This window comes from Nicotiana tabacum, chromosome 18 (genome assembly GCF_000715075.1).
Source record: "Nicotiana tabacum cultivar K326 chromosome 18, ASM71507v2, whole genome shotgun sequence".
Lineage (NCBI taxonomy): Eukaryota > Viridiplantae > Streptophyta > Magnoliopsida > Solanales > Solanaceae > Nicotiana > Nicotiana tabacum.
In genome coordinates this window covers 96,274,790-96,292,666 of record NC_134097.1, presented here as the reverse complement: position 1 = coordinate 96,292,666, position 17,877 = coordinate 96,274,790, and the positions used below count along the sequence as shown (strand labels likewise).

The 17,877-nt window shown below is 38.3% G+C and overlaps 1 protein-coding gene across 1 annotated transcript; it reads right to left on the bottom strand.

Annotated features, from left to right (window-relative positions):
- Positions 1-9,839: 9,839 nt before the first annotated feature.
- LOC107772552 (protein TWIN LOV 1) lies at positions 9,840-13,893 on the bottom strand. Its single transcript, XM_016592054.2, has 8 exons — positions 13,722-13,893; positions 12,656-13,316; positions 12,014-12,221; positions 11,851-11,915; positions 11,639-11,691; positions 11,370-11,425; positions 11,227-11,284; positions 9,840-10,316 (listed from the first exon to the last, which is right to left on the bottom strand). The coding sequence occupies exons 2-8, from the start codon at positions 13,203-13,205 to the stop codon at positions 10,182-10,184; spliced, it is 1,125 nt and encodes a 374-aa protein (XP_016447540.1). The 5' UTR covers positions 13,206-13,316; positions 13,722-13,893; the 3' UTR covers positions 9,840-10,181.
- Positions 13,894-17,877: the final 3,984 nt, after the last annotated feature.

The window sequence follows — 17,877 nt, the reverse complement described above, 5'->3', positions numbered from 1 at the left end:
TGTTTGATTTGAAACAGGTAAAGGAAATGGCATTGATGCCAGAACTGCATGCCACCAGGGATATTATCAAACTGGGGCAGAAAATTTTCCTTCCATTTAGAAAATTTTCTGGAAGTCAGGTACCCTCAGCTGATAACATTTTACCCCCAACAGGTAAGTAAATAGTTCCCCAACAGTATTATCCCTAGCAGTTGCGAGGAGTCCAACACAAGGTTGGAAAGTCGGTATCCTCAGCGGTTCCTTTCGGGGAAAGGCAAAATGACTCTCAAGGGAGGTAGTCTTCGAAGGAAGAAGCTATGAATAATATAAAAAATAAAAAAGAATAAAAAAGAATAAAAAGATAATAATGAAAAAAGAGGGAAAATTCATTCCAATCCCCAGCAAGTATTCGAGGTAAGACATTTTCAAGTCTTAAGGATATTTTGGGCTCATCCGCCCTCAAACAGGATCTGTCGGGTTCATCCGCCCTCAAATAGGATATGTTGGGTTCATCTGCCCTCAAATAGGTATTCGAGGTAAGACATTTTCAAGTCTTAAGGATATTTTGGGTTCATCCGCCCTCAAACAGGATCTGACGGGTTCATCCGCCCTCAAATAGGATCTGTCGGGTTCATCCGCCCTCAAATAGGATATGTTGGGTTCATCCGCCCTCAAATAGGATCTGTCGGGTTCATCCGCCCTCAAATAGGATATGTTGGGTTCATCCGCCCTCAAATAGGATCTGTTGGGTTCATCCGCCCTCAAATAGGATATGTCGGGTTCATCCGCCCTCAAATAGGATCTGTCGGGTTCATCCGCCCTCAAATAGGATATGTTGGGTTCATCCGCCCTCAAATAGGATCTGTTGGGTTCATCCGCCCTCAAATAGGATATGTTGGGTTCATCCGCCCTCAAATAGGATCTGTCGGGTTCATCCGCCCTCAAATAGGATATGTCGGGTTCATCCGCCCTCAAATAGGATATGTCGGGTTCATCCGCCCTCAAATAGGATATGTCGGGTTCATCCGCCCTCAAATAGGATCTGTCGGGTTCATCCGCCCTCAAATAGGATATGTCGGGTTCATCCGCCCTCAAATAGGATCTGTCGGGTTCATCCGCCCTCAAATAGGATATGTTGGGTTCATCCGCCCTCAAATAGGATCTGTTGGGTTCATCCGCCCTCAAACAGGATATGTCGGGTTCATCCGCCCTCAAATAGGATCTGTCGGGTTCATCCGCCCTCAAATAGGATATGTCGGGTTCATCCGCCCTCAAATAGGATCTGTCGGGTTCATCCGCCCTCAAATAGGATATGTTGGGTTCATCCGCCCTCAAATAGGATATGTCGGGTTCATCCGCCCTCAAATAGGATATGTCGGGTTCATCCGCCCTCAAATAGGATATGTTGGGTTCATCCGCCCTCAAATAGGATATGTCGGGTTCATCCGCCCTCAAATAGGATCTGTCGGGTTCATCCGCCCTCAAATAGGATATGTCGGGTTCATCCGCCCTCAAATAGGATCTGTCGGGTTCATCCGCCCTCAAATAGGATATGTCGGGTTCATCCGCCCTCAAATAGGATATGTTGGGTTCATCCGCCCTCAAATAGGATCTGTCGGGTTCATCCGCCCTCAAATAGGATATGTCGGGTTCATCCGCCCTCAAATAGGATATGTTGGGTTCATCCGCCCTCAAATAGGATATGTTGGTTTCAGTCTTTTTATTTCAAGTTTTGAAAACAAGGCGCCCACTTGAATAACGAGAGGAATACATTTTTGTCTTTTCATTTCTGTTCTAGGTCACCCACCAGTATAATGCGGGAATACATTTTTGTCTTTTCATTTATGTTCTAGGTCACCCACCAGTATAATGCGGGAATACATTTTTGTCTTTTCATTTCTGTTCTAGGTCACCCACCAGTATGATGCGGGCATACATTTTCTATCTTTTCATTTCTGTTCAAGGTCACCCACCAGTATAATGCGGGCATATCATTTTTCATATCTTTACCACCAGGCGCCCACCTGAATAACGAGAGGAATACATTTCAGTATTTGCATTTCATGTTCCAGGCGCCCACCTGTATAACGAGAGGAATACATTTCAGTCTTTTATTTCAAGCGTTGAAATTGGGAGCCCGCCCAGATAATAGAAGGCATACATTCAGTCTTTTTATTTTAGGTGTTGAAGTTGGGAGCCCGCCCAGATAACAGAGGCATACATTCAGTTTTTTTACTTTTAAGTGTTGAAGTTGGGAGCCCGCCCATAATAACAGAGGAATACATTCAGTCTTTACTTTTAAGTGTTGAAATTGGGAGCCCGCCCAGATAACAGAGGCATACATTCCACGTCTTTACCCATAGGAGATGCATTTCCTCCTAAGTTTTAGTTTTACCCATAGGAGATGCATTTCCTCCTAAGTTTTAGTTTTACCCATAGGAGATGCATTTCCTCCTACGTTCAGTTTTACCATAGGAGACGCACTTCCTAAATTCAATTCTACCAATAGGAGACGCACTTCCTAAATCCATTGTACCAGTAGGAGACGCACTTCCTAAAAAGTTTCACCAGTAGGAGACGCACTTCCTAAGTTTATTGCACCCAATAGGAGACGCACTTCCTAAGCAAGTTTTACCAGTAGGAGACGCACTTCCTAAGAATAGTTGTACCAATAAGAGACGCACTTCCTAAAGTTCAGTTTCACCATAGGAGACGCACTTCCTAAGTTCATTTCACCCATAGGAGACGCACTTCCTAAGTTTAGTTCTACCAATAGGAGACGCACTTCCTAAGTTCAGTTTTACCATTAGGAGACGCACTTCCTAAGAATAGGTTCACCAATAGGAGACGCACTTCCTAAGTTAAGTTTTACCAATAGGAGACGCACTTCCTAGATCCATTGTGCCAATAGGAGACGCACTTCCTAAGCAAAGTTTCATCAATAGGAGACGCACTTCCTAAGTCAGTTTCACAATAGGAGACGCACTTCCTAAGAATAGTTTCACCATAGGAGACGCACTTCCTAAAAGCAAGTTTCACCAATAGGAGACGCACTTTCTAAGCAAGTTTCATCAATAGGAGACGCACTTCCTAAGTCAGTTTCACAATAGGAGACGCACTTCCTAAGAATAGTTTCACCATAGGAGACGCACTTCCTAAAAGTTCAGTTTCACCATAGGAGACGCACTTCCTAAGTCAGTTTCACAATAGGAGACGCACTTCCTAAGAATAGTTTCACCATAGGAGACGCACTTCCTAAAGTTCAGTTTCACCATAGGAGACGCACTTCCTAAGATAAGTTTCACCAGTAGGAGACGCACTTCCTAAGCTCAGTTTCACCAATAGGAGACGCACTTCCTAAAAATATTTCACCGATAGGAGACGCACTTCCTAAAAAGTTTCACCAGTAGGAGACGCACTTCCTAAGTTTATTGCACCCAGTAGGAGACGCACTTCCCAGGCAAGTTTTACCAGTAGGAGACGCACTTCCTAAGAATAGTTCACCAGTAGGAGATGCACTTCCTAAGACAAGTTTTACCAGTAGGAGACGCACTTCCTAAGAATAGTTCACCAGTAGGAGACGCACTTCCTAAGACAAGTTTTACCAGTAGGAGACGCACTTCCTAAGTTGATTTCACCAATAGGAGACGCACTTCCTAAAAATATTTCACCGATAGGAGACGCACTTCCTAAGATAAGTTTCACCAGTAGGAGACGCACTTCCTAAGTTCAGTTTCACCAATAGGAGACGCACTTCCTAAAAATATTTCACCGATAGGAGACGCACTTCCTAAGTCCAGTTTTACCATAGGAGACGCACTTCCTAGTTTGATTCATTTTAAGTTCGACCATAGGAGACACAATTCCTAGTCCAGTTTTTTTGAAGTTTACCCGTAGGAGACGCACTTCCTAATCGAGATTTTATTCATAGGAGACACACTTCCTAGTTCTAGTCACTGAAGTTTTCACCCTTAGGAGACGCACTTCCTAGTTTAGCTCATTCCGATTCAACCATAGAAGACACACTTTCTAATTTGAGTCATTGAGGTTTTTATTTTAGCAGACACATTTGCTAGCAAGAGTTTTGGTTTTACTCATAGGAGATGCACATCCTAGCCTAGTCTTCAGTTTACTCTCATCATTGCATCAGTAGTGTAAGTGAGTTACGATTTTGCTAACGACTCACAAATCTTCCCAGTACAAACTGGGTTAGGAAATTTTGTTTGTTTTGTTTGTTTTGATTGTCAGGGACCCGCCTGTAGAACGGAGTTTGTTGCGTGTCGAAGATAGAATAAGTCAGGAGTCCGCTTGTAGAACGGGGAAACATTTTTCAAGATCAAGCAGTGACCCACTGGAAAGCAGAAGGCTACAACAAAAATCCCCAGCACTCAATCCAAGACAGAAGCAACAAGAAGCTCGCCCCAAGAATGCAAGTCCACAGTCTGGGATGATCAACAGAAGCTGGTCACCAAAAAACAAAAAAAAAACAAAACAAAAAAAAACAAGAAGAAAAAGAGAAAAAAAAAGAAAAAAAAGAAAAAGAACCCAAATTACGGAAGTGGAGAACAAATGTGGTCTGCTCAAGAACTAGCACCTACAACTAGCAAGTATCAAGGTTCAGATCCAAAGTCTGTATGAAGCACCATTCAAGACTCAAGACCAAGTTTCAGAAGACTTAAGAGATAGGAATCCTTGTAACTAGTAGCTGATAGGCTTAGTTAGTCTTTTTCAGTTTTCATTTTGTTGTAATGACAGGACCGCGGACCGGAACCTCGACGGAACGGCACCTCGATCGGCTCTCCACCTCGGTACACTTCACTATCTCTCTCATTCCCGAACTACACGTGGCCTGATTCCTGTATAACCAAGGATATGTAGGCAGCTCAGATACCAGGGCTCGGTCACATTCCCTCCCTTTCCTTAAGTGTAGTCCGTCCAAGTAATGGTCGGGTCAAAAACACGTCTAGTCGTTCTTTGTCGGAAAACTCTTCGTGTTTCCAGTCAAAGAGGGGCAGCTGTAAGCACGTGATTTTTGACCCTCCCCGAGAATTTTCACATTTTTAGTGTGAATATGTGAAATTGGGTCTAGTATAGCTATTTTAACTATTTTTACTTTATTTCGTTGCAAAAAGAAAATTTCAAAAAAATATATATATAAATTTTAGTTTATGTATTTCTCATAAACTTGAAAAATACAAAAAATTGCACTTTATTTTTGTACCTTATATAATTTCGAAAAAAATACAAAAATAATAATTCTATTAAAGTTTTATAGGCATTTTTAACTTTGAAAAAATACAAAAATATTACCTCATATTTTATCTTAATATTTTAAAACGAAAATTACAAAAAAAATAGTTTTATTAATATTTTGTAGCTATTTTAAACCTTGAAAAATATTTAAAAAGATATAGTTTTGTTTAAATACTAGTCTTATTTTTGGTAGTTATTTTGCTTACATAGGACTAGTTAAGCAACGTGTTCCTATTTCTCGGGTCCGGGCAAAAGAATAATATTCGGGTTTAAACTACCCGGTTTTAGGCCTAATTTTCGGACCTAGCCCATAATAAACAGTGTCCAGGACACATGGGGAACCCCACCACGCGTGGGGGACATATGCCTCGAACCCCACCACGCGTGGGGCTCATTTTCATGGGCATTGTGTTACAAAACACGGGAAAAGCCAACAGGAAAAGGACGGGAAATTTTTTTGAAGAGGAGAGTACTGTACACTCGTCTTCTTCCTCAAGAAGAATGGGAAAACCCTACTGACGGGAACAGACCAAAAAACCCTACAAAAAACCCACGACCAAACCTACCCATCCCCAGTCCGTCAACCAAACAACCCGTCAGCCACCTTCCCCGTCGCAGCCCCAGTCTCGTCGACCACCAGCCCCCGGCGTCAAAAACCACCATCAACGACCTTGACCCCGTCGCCTCCACCCCAAAAACCACCAGCCTAACTCCATTCCCTACTGTCCGAACGCCATCACCCAAGCACCATGTCCGAAAACCATCCTCAACTCTAACCCAAAACCACCGGGAAACTCACCACTACTGTCGCGTCTCCAGCCATGGACGACCACCCCTCCTCCTTCTAGTTCCAACAAACCTGTCCGTCAGCTTCCTCCACCGCGTCGAGCCTCCGTCAAGCAGCGACTGCTGCTACGTTTCCATCGCGTCGTCGATGCCCCCTCGCCGGAACTCGAGCAGCTGTTGCTGCGTTGTCGATCTCTCCACCATGTCCGGCGACCATAACCCAAAACCAACCACTCTCTCACGTCCGAACTCCAGCCATTAACCACTGCCCAAACAACCCACCCTACTGTCGCAACCAACGCCCTCGTCATTTTCCAGTCGACAACCATCACCCCGTCACCATTAAACACTGCCCGTCGACCCCCACAATCGTCGACTAAACAGTCCGTTAGCTTCACGCCACTAGTTGAGCCGGAGTTCATGGAGGTGAGCTGCTTGACCTTGTGTTGAGGTCGAGTTCCAGTCCAAGGTCCAAAGGTTGAGTCGAGGTCCGGTACGTCGAGGCGCTGTCCGAGGTTCCGTCGTTGTTCTTCGTTCAGAAAGGTCCGACTTAAGTTCCGTCGGAATCGTGTTTGTCGCTCTGAGTTTGTCGAGGTGCAAAGGTTAGTAAACCTCGATGTATTAGATAAATAAACTTACGTTGAATGTTTGAGATGCAATATAAAAATTGATATGATAATTTTCTGCTTATGTTTCACCGTATGCATTTTAGTTCATTTTTGTGTTATGTTATTATTGATTACTTGATGTCATTTGATTTAGTTGTATTAGTAGTCAAGATTAGTATTGTTATTATTTACGTTCAATGTGTTATATTATTATTGTCTTAGTTTATTTGGACAAAATTAATATTAGTACCTGTTGTTACTACGCCCGAAACACTCATTCGCCTAGCTTCTTTTATTAAATCTTGACAAGTTATGAGATTTTAGTTGTACAGAGGCCGTAAGTTTAGTATTGTTAAAGGCGTAGAAATGACATCCTTTAAAAATAAATAAATAATTATAAAAAAAAAATGAATAAAAAACAATAATAAAATAAATAAAATGAGACGAGCCTCGCCGGAAAAAATATACAGATTGCGGAGCCCTCACAAAATATATGTATCAAATACTTAGATTCTGGGACGGGCCGTTTAGCAAATTTCACGGCCTTACCCCAAAAAAAAAATAATGCGCTAGTTGCTTTAGGCGCGCCTTTAATAATGTTATCTCCCTAAACTCGGGTGCACATTTATGTGACCCAAATCCAAATCTCAACGGAGTCGAAATATGTCTCTAGTCACGGGCGCATTGATTGTGGCGTGGCCCGAGATGCATTTCCATGACGTTGCAAATTCTTAAAAAAAATAAGAATGAGATGAGCCTCGCCGAATAAAAATACAAATTGCGGGGCCCTCAGTAAATACTTGTTTAAAATTACTTAGAATTCAGGAGGGCCGCTTAGTGAATTTCGTGGCCTTCCCGAAATAATAACGCGATAGTCTCTTTAGGCGCGTGTTTAATAATTTACTTTCTTAAACTTGGGTGTGCATTTCATGCGACCCAAATCCAAATCCCAAAACGTCAAATAAGATATGTTCCGGATTGTGGGTGCATTTCATGTGACGCAGTCCAAAGACATGTTTTAAGCGATGTTCACATTCTTAATAATAATAATTAATAAAGCGGTTAAAAGATAAAATTTGCACATGGTTCATAATTGTATTAAAAATCAGATAAATAAGCCGAATATAACAGTTGAGCGACCGTGCTAGAACCACGGAACTCGGGAATGCCTAACACCTTCTCCCGGGTTAACAAAATTCCTTATCTAGATTTCTGGTACGCAGACTGTAATATAGAGTCATTATTTTCCTCGATTCGGGATTAAAATTGGTGACTTGGGACACCCTAAATCTCCCAAGTGGCGACTCTGAAATAAACAAATAAATCCCGTTTCGATTGTCCTTTAATTGAAAAAAACTCCCCTGCGCCCCTCGGGTGCGTAAAAAGGAGGTGCGACAGTCGGACGTTGAATTCTCGTGGTAGAGATCTCGTGGTAGAGCGCTCGCTTAGCATGCGATAGGTACGGGGATCGATACCCCGCATCTCCAAGAATAGTACATTGCTTTTTATCTTACATTATATAAGAGTTGGTACTTGGTTCTGCCTTTCTTCACGTTGTAGCTACGTAGTCGGACGTTGAATTCTCATGGTAGAGCGCTCGCTTAGCATGCGAGAGGTACGGGGATCGATACCCCGCATCTCCAAGAATAGTACATTGCTTTTTATCTTACATTATATAAGAGTTGGTACTTGATTCTGCCTTTCTCCACGTTGTAGCTACGTAGTCGGACGTTGAATTCTCATGGTAGAGCGCTCGCTAGCATGCGAGAGGTACGGGGATTGATACCCTGCATCTCCAAGAATAGTACACTGCTTTTATCTTACATTATATAAGAGTTGGTACTTGGTTCTGCCTTTCTTCACGTTGTAGCTACATAGTTGGACGTTGAATTCTCATGGTAGAGCGCTGTACATTGCTTTTTATCTTACATTATATAACGCATCTCCAAGAATAGTACATTGCTTTTTATCTTACATTATATAAGTGTTGGTACTTGGTTCTGCCTTTCTTCACGTTGTAGCTACGTAGTCGGACGTTGAATTCTCATGGTAGAGCGCTCGCTTAGCATGCGAGAGGTACGGGGATCGATACCCCACATCTCCAAGTATAGTACATTGCTTTTTATCTTACATTATATAAGAGTTGGTACTTGGTTCTGCCTTTCTTCACTTTGTAGCTACGTAGTCGGACGTTCAATTCTAATGGTAGAGCGCTCGCTTAGCATGCGAGAGGTACGGGGATCGATACCACGCATCTCCAAGAATAGTACATTGCTTTTTATCTTACATTATATAAGTGTTGGTACTTGGTTCTGCCTTTCTTCACGTTGTAGCTACGTAGTCGGACGTTGAATTCTCATGGTAGAGCGCTCGCTTAACATGCGAGAGGTACGAGGATCGATACCCCGCATCTCCAAGTATAGTACATTGTTTTTTATCTTACATTATATAAGAGTTGGTACTTGGTTCTGCCTTTCTTCACTTTGTAGCTACGTAGTCGGACGTTCAATTCTAATGGTAGAGTGCTCGCTTAGCATGCGAGAGGTACGAGGATCGATACCACGCATCTCCAAGAATAGTACATTGCTTTTTATCTTACATTATATAAGTGTTGGTACTTGGTTCTGCCTTTCTTCACGTTGTAGCTACGTAGTTGCACGTTGAATTCTCATGATAGAGCGCTCGCTTAGCATGCGAGAGGTACGGGGATCGATACCCCGCATCTCCAAGAATAGTACATTGCTTTTTATCTTACATTATATAAGAGTTGGTACTTGGTTATGCCTTTCTTCACTTTGTAACTACGTAGTCCGACATTGAATTCTCATTTTGTCTCCCTGTAATCCGCTAATGCTCCTTTCAGTTACTATTATCATCTTCTCCATGCTTCCTGCATACTGACCAAAATAGCTAGGGAAGAAACAATAAAATGTGATCATATGTTAAACTGGGCATATCAGTCATCCACACCAATCATACTAACCATAAATGAAATGCAATTCGCAAGGAGTCTGCGTTCCATCAATTGAAGAACAATGCAGCGAGATAATTATCTTTTCAACATAGTTGTAACTACGTCATTCTTGATGGATTTCAGCCACGAAACTAGGACTAGTCCAATCATGGTGACCAGCTATATTAGGCAGTTCTTTCCAGGCTATCTTTCTGTGTAAAATGAATATATACAGTTCATTAACTTCCAGGCGTCTAAATATTAAAATGAGAGTAATAGAATATTATAGATGTATAATGGGTCAAATCAAAAGCATAACTGTTGAATTTACAGAGACGGATCCACCATTTGAAGTTTATGAATTCCTACAATAACCTCAAGTTATAATAATAACTTGCTCACATTCAAGTATTTATAGATATTTAGTGGATTCTTGCTACATACAAGGTCTAGACAAAAACTACTAGGTTCCGGTGAACCTATAGATTACTCAGGTATCTAACATATAAAAGTTGCCTCTTTATCAAAAGGACCAACAAATCCAAAATATTCTGCTTGTACGCATTTCCTCTGCAAAAGAAGAGGCCGAGTTTGATCAAGAACTAGCATGTGCTCACACCCATTGACAAACCTCTCACAGCAACTTTTACAGCAGCAACAACGCCATGCTGCCTTAACCCCTTTTTCTCCTTAGTCTCGCTATTATCTTCACTCTGAACAGCAACAAAGTATGCAACCTATCGAGCCAAATGGGACAGAATCAGAAACCATTGTATGCATAGAAGTACCTATAGAGATCTGCTAGACATTCTAAAATTCCATTTCTATTTCTAATTCTTTTTGTAACTATTTGGCTAGTTTTGGACACTGCTAACTAGGTAGAACCAAATCGTCAATTTCAGATCAACTTTTTCATTCTCTTCTTTATAGTATTGCAGATTGATTCTTTAACAATAAACATCAATATTACTTAACTGTATGAAAGATGTCAATACAAACATAGGATCAAAAGCATTGGGACTCACCAGCCTACAGGTTTGAGGTGAATCGAATTACAATGAAATATTCCTAGCTAACCTAACCTTGAAGCAACCAAGATTTATTTTTCATCCGTTACTATTGATGCATGAGAACCAAATATCGCATGTGAAGCATCTCAGACTACCTCAAATCTTCAAATGGATATGTCAAAAGAATGTACAGAAATCCACAAAGAAACAAGTCACTCGTATTTTATATATTTTAAATTGAAATAACAAACATACATGCCACGAATATGGCTCGGCCTCAGCTCTTGGGTTAACTTACTCAACTATTTGAATTTGTTGGGAACTTGTTTAGCCAAGAAACTTGCTTATACATGAAAAATATTCTTGTTATCTACTCTTTCCTTTCCATTTTATGCAACAAGAGAACTGAGATTAAGCAGCTACTAAGCTCGGTTCTATCAGGAACGAATTCTCTAGGAAATGTGTGAATACAAAAGTTCATCACGGGTACTGAAGAATATTGCAAGGAATTTTTAGCCTGTGTATGACCACTAATAATTTGAATAGAACTGTAGACATCTCAATTCAAGAAAAATCTCTATTCAAATAGGCATTTGAAGATTTTGATGACATGACAAGAGATTTAGCGAATAATTACCTTTCCTGAAGCATTCCGGACTGGTGATATGTGAAGCCAAAATGAGGTTCCGTCTTTTCTGAAAGAAAATATGTAGCCACACGAGACTTAGCTTAGAGAAACAACACTTTGTATCTAAATAACTTGCAAGGACAGGAGCCAACCTGTAATTTAACATGCGTAGGTTACATGGTTGTTCATTTTGGATGCATTCTTTTATCTGCAAAGAGAATAGTAAAAAATTGGATTTAGACCATGTGTTATACTTATCTCCATATGTTCTTCTCCTAAGCCCTCAGCTACTAATATTTCAGAGTATTAAATCTCATACCAATAATCTAGGAAATGCAAAACACAAAATTGAACAAATAAGAGTAGATATATTTCTTCACCCTCCCTCTATCCATCAAGGATGAAAACAAGAGAAAATCACCCGAAATTGTGTGCTTGCATCTGTATGGCCCAACACTTCGTCTCTGGAAAAGCCTATCCAAAATGGTAACAAAGCATCATTCCAGTTAGTAACTATCAGTATAACTTACGACGTATATTCCTTCACACTCCTCCTACCCATCAAGGATGAAAACTTAATTCCCATCTAAAGAAAACACAAGATTAAGTATAAATTAGATACATATTCAGTACCTGTTAAATTTAGGAAGGTATCACTTGCATAGACAATTGGCATGTCAGGTGAGTTTGCATCAGTTCTGCAAGTTAAGGGGAAAATAGTGTCAAAAACTATCCAGAACCTAATCATATCAACTGTAAAAATGAAAAACTAGGGAATTTTTAAAAAAAAACTCACAGTACAAAGCTTTGTTTGATTCTACCAAGAGATCTATTTAAGGACGCTCTGAGCAGACTCATCCCAGACGGAGAGCATTGGTTCCCATGGACCGGTCTGCCTGTTGACTCACTGTAGTGTGTTAGCACAGTCTGTATGTTGTTAATAGAAGCAGTGGCTTTTCTCTTCTCTAGATCACTTGCATCACAAGGCCCCTCAGCATCTACTCCTGCGATGGACAAGTTTTGTGGATAAAATGAACCAATTGCACGATAAGCAACAAGACTAAGATGAATACTACATAAGGACTTAGAATCAAAGGAACCATAAATAATTCAAGTACACAAAAGTTGATAAATAATCCTTGCATTTAGGCACCACAATCTCGTCTAATCTCATCCAATTTCATTCTTCTTATTAGGGCTAAACTTTCGGTGCATATATTATGTTTTCTTTCTTTTCACAATGAAAGTTAAGCTTCACAAGAAATGACACAAAGATAGCCAAGTCAAGATAAGCCTGTGTTCTAGTTTTTCAAATACTAAGTAAATTTCAGCAATCATGTGAGAGGAAAGCTGAGGTCACATACATCTATAGGGGCATATATACTGTTTAGTATCGCAATCAATTATATCACTATTTCATGTTTCAACCAAAATGTACCTGTCAAATTTGAACCTGAACCTGAACCTGAAGCAAGAGATAGTTCCCGTTCAAATTTCATGAATGAATTGTAGTAATCTTCTTTCTTATAACACCTAAACACAGACTCTCGACAGCCAGCTCCATTTTGGCATAAATTCACTCCATTCCTCAAGATAGGTACTTGAACTCCCAAGAAATGAATCAATCTCCCATCCTTCTCACCAAAAACAGGACACATATGAAACAACATCCAAAATGGTGTCCCATCTTTCCTATAATTTAACAAACTGATCTGTATAGTCCTTTCCTCTCTAATTGCCTCACGAATCTCCATAACCGATCTTCTGTTGGTTTTAGGCCCCTGGAATATTCTCCCGTTCCTCCCAATCACCTCATACTTTGAATATCCAAACATTTCCAAGAACCCCTTTGAAGCATACACAATGGGGTTACCAGAAATGTAAGGATCAGTAATCGTAAAATTATCGCACAATCCATCAAGAGATTCTTGGAACCCTGCTGAGTAACAATCAAATGACTGTTTAGTCAAACCCTTTTGCGATTCCATACTGATTAATTCTACTAGTTCTGCCTCAAAGAGTCTTATCTTTTTCAGGAAAGATTAACTCCTATCCCATGTGGCACACTTTCAGGCAACCTTGCAATTTACAGTCTTCAGCTTCAATTGACACAAAACAAGAAAGGAAGTAATCAAGAAACATGAAGACCACTGAAAGAGCAAATGGAACTGAAGAAATTAATAAAACAATAGACCTAAAAATAAGTATATTTAATATCTGCTATCTATCATTTTAAACCTTTAAATGATACAATTTACACAGTTTAACATGATATCAAAAATTTATGTTTAGGTCTAACCGACACTCAGGAACAAGAAATTTTCCTATGCTTAGTGTAAAGAAAAAAAAAGTTAAACCAGAGTGTTGTAAAATAAACAAAAAGTATGCTATGCTCTCTCTATGATTTAAACATAGATTAGTCAGTTTACAATAACTTCATGGAATTTCATTAACCAAATATTAAGTGGTAGCCGTTAATTTCCTGGTAAGATAAAAGAGCTTACATGTCTTGTGTGAGAGAGTGAGCACTTGAGAAGCAGAAAATAGAGAGTATTAAAAATATCTGAAGGGGAGCTTTGTTTTAAATGAAGAAGAAGAATTTGAGATACCCATAAATCGTATTTTGGTGCATGAATTATGGAAAAGAACTCTTGAAAGTTGAAACTCACACTTGCAGAATTTCAGATCGCATGGACCGTTATTATATACTCCTATTTAATTCATTTTGTGGTCTAAAAAGCACAAGGACTTTTCTCTAATTATTTCTTCCATAAACATAACCGTAAAGATCTTCGTAAAAAAATATCTTCTGAAGTGATTTCGAAATATCCTCAAAAAGAAAAGGGTCCCCCTTCTTTGTTTTCTTTCTCCTTTGCTAGTCGGCAGGGATCTATTTTTACTATGAATTTTAAAATGCTTGTCTAATCTACTGGAGGCTGCTAGGTAAGTTATTAGTATATCAGTTATGGATAATCTTCTATTGAGAGTAATATTTATCCATAACGGAATACTGAAAAAATAAGTTCATTATATCAGGTATAGATAATCTTTTGCTGGAGGTAATGTTTATCCATAACAGAGTACTGAAAGAATAAGCTCATTGTATCCGGTATGAATAATCTTCTACCGGAAGTAATATTTATCCATAACGGAGTATCGAAAGGATAAACGTATTATACATGGTATGTATAATCTTCTACGGGGTAATGTTTATCCATAAAGGAGTATCGAAAGGATAAGCTTATTATATCCGGTATGAATAATCTTCTTCCGGGGGTAATGTTTATCCATAACCGGGTACCGAAGTGATAAGCTTCTTTAGGAGGTTTATTTCCAATAGAGTACTACATAGATAAACATATTTACGGCGGAGTCCCATATGGATAAACTTCTTCAGGAGGCTTATTTACAACAGAGTACTAAACAAACATCCATAATATAATATATTTATAACGCTCCCCCTTGGATGTTCATTAAAAGATAATGTGCCTCATTAAAACCTTACTAGGAAAAACCACGTGGGAAAAAATCCTAGGAAAGGAAGAAGAGTACACATATTTAGTAATACGCATTGTTTAGGTGCCTCATTAAAAACCTTATAAGGAAAACCCTGTGGGAAAAATCCTTAGTAAGAAAAAAAAAATAGTGCATCGCATATTTACTCCCTCTAATGAAAACCTTGTTTCAAATATTTGAGTCTCCGCATTCTAATCTTATATCTGCATAACCAATACGATCTACACCACCTATAAATGCATAACAATTACACTGAGATAGAGTATTTCAGGACCAAGGAGTTCATCATCCTCTTTTGGAGGTCGCAACAGATCCTTATTCAATTCAAGCAATCGAACACCCATTGATGTACTTAATGGGTGCGCTTGTCCATGAAAAAACGTTTAAAGACCCTTTCTGTATAGGCAAATTGATGGATAAAGATCTCGTCTGCTAAATATTCAATTTGCAGACCAAAGACGAATTTTTATTTTTCCTAGATCTTTTATCTCAAATTCTTTCTTAAGATATTCAATTGCCTTTTGGAGTTCTTCTGGAGTTCCAACAAATTTTATGTCATCAACATAAACAGCAAGTAGAACAAATTCTGATGACATTTTCTTTATAAAAATATATGGACAAATAACATCATTTATGTAATCTTCTTTTAGCAAATATTTATTGAGGCGATTATACCACACGCGCACTGATTGCTTTAAACCGTACAAAGATCTTTATAATTTGATCGAGTACATTTTTCAAGACTTTGAATTATATGCTTCAGGCATTTTGAATCCTTCAAGGATCTTCATATAGATTTAATCAAATAAGTCATATAGGTTAAGACTTGTATCTAAACGATATGACATCTTCAAGTGTCTGGACTGCTGGTCCGATCCTCACAATCTTTTAGAACATTGTGCACTATATTGTATCAAATATATCGTCGACGATCATTGTGTGTCAGTTCTTAAGCGACATAACTTGTTGAGATCTCATCACTTTCTTTATTTTTAGGTAACTGAACTTCTTCGGGAGTTTCATGAAATGTTATGTCGTGGGCTCTTCTAGAGCTTATTTCCTCCTCATTATGATCATTTTGATCATTAGCTCCTACAATTTTTCAAGGATTGTTACCTTTAGAACCGACTGATCTACCACGCTTCATGCGTATAGTAAACTCTATCCTTCAGGGACTTTAATTTTAATAGGAGCATTTGTAGCTGAAATATAATATTAAATTTTGGATCAGCAAATGCTTCTGGCATTTGACTTGAATTATCTTCTAAGTGAGGATCATATTAATGACAATTCGATTCATATAACATATTTTTCAACTGTTTATTCCATCCCCCAAATGTTGGAAAAATTAACATATATCCCCAATCTTCTTTGGGAAACATATCTTTGTGTATTGTGGTAGAGAAATTAATCATATACTACACATCAAAAGATAGTAAAAAAAAATTGATTTCTGATCCTAAACCAATTATGAGGGAATAAATTTATCATATATTGTTGGTCTGGTGCATACAAGTGCTACTGTATGCAATTTAGAATATCTTAGACTAACACATGAAGCTTTGTTCTCATAAGCAATAGTTTAGCCATTAGTAGGAGGTATTCAATGCTAAACAAGCTTGGATATAAACCAGCATTATCAAGATGAACTGTCTTGATTTCATAATCTAAAAGTTATGCTCTTAATTGAGAAAAGCAATCTCAAATGCCAAACTGCAGATTGACAATAAACATACATGTAACCGTCTTATATATGCATCTATAAGTGGTTCACATGATAAGTGAATGAGCCCATATTCACCTTTTATATATTCCAGAACCAGGGGTCTTAGTCCCAACTTTAGTTTGTATAATCAATTTATTATGAGAACAAGCAACACAGGAGAATTCTTGAAGAATCTTTTAGTTCTTCAATATATATTTATCTGAATTCTTAAATAGCTCATTCAAAAATGGCAAATGAAAACTTCAAGTTTATCATGACATGTGCTATCTCTTAGTAAACTTCTGGTTTACTATGGCATAAACTTTTGCATTAGTAAACTTCTGATTTACCGTGACTGCTTTTGCATTAGTAAAATTCTGATTTACTGTGATACATGATACGATATAAATTGAAGAATAAGGCGGGTAACTTCTCACATATATATTATTTTACCCTCTATTATTGTGGAAACATGAAAATTTTCAATCTTCTAGTCATTTATAGTCTCAATATGATAGTCATTTGTATTAGTAAACTCCAGGTTTAATACAACATATGTTTTGACCATAATCATATAATATGAATGATATATTTGTATATAAGATCTTCGAGAGCCTTCATTTATTATCCATAATCTAATATTTATCGGACACTACTGGTATCATGTGTCTTCTAGGCAAATAGTTAGCTCTTCAGGAGTTGTTGATACATTTTGTACTATCAAATATTGCTCATACACTTCTGGTATCATGAGAGAAAATCACAGTCAAATAAACAATGTAAAACAATTGTTTAAGCACAAGAAAACTCTTCTTCATAATATTTTCCTACTTCAGGAGGCAATTTCAATTGTGTTACTTCTTTAGGAGCAAATTTAAAATACGAAATATTGAGTATATATTCTCTCAATTATATTACCTCTTCTGGAGGTAAATTGTAATATATTCACATCAAGGGCATGCTCATATTTACCAGATTTATTGTCACATTCACTTCAGAGAATGGATTAATATTATCAAAAGTTCTCATCCTTCAGGAAATCGAACACAATTATCTGAATGCGCATTAGTCACATCAAATTGTGATGCCTCAACATCTTTTAAAATATTTACTACTTCAGGAGCACATCGAGGCGTGCATTTAATATAGAGAATATTTATGTAGCTTATCTTCAATTGTAACCATAGAAAACCTAAATTATCACTTCTGGTGATCATAGGCATATACCACTTCTGGTGGTTAACAAAATATAATTACAATGAGATATAAGAAATATAACCACTTTTTGTAGTTATATATTTCTTGTAAACTCTGCTAGAGTTTAAGTTGATCTATTAATATTATCCATATTCTTCAAAATGATATAAATAAGATATTTTATAGTAAACATCATTATCAAATCATAATTTTTCTTTATGTACAACAATTATATAACCATA

Bases quoted from the DNA above. Each gene is read 5' to 3' on its own strand.
- LOC107772552 (XM_016592054.2), bottom strand. From the start codon at position 13,205: ATGGAATCGCAAAAGGGTTTGACTAAACAGTCATTTGATTGTTACTCA. The intron at 11,426-11,638 runs GTGATTTTCTCT...TTCTCTTTGCAG, and splicing joins ATGCAAGCACACAATTTCGG to ATAAAAGAATGCATCCAAAA. The intron at 11,285-11,369 runs GTTGGCTCCTGT...ATTTTCTTTCAG, and splicing joins CTACGCATGTTAAATTACAG to AAAAGACGGAACCTCATTTT.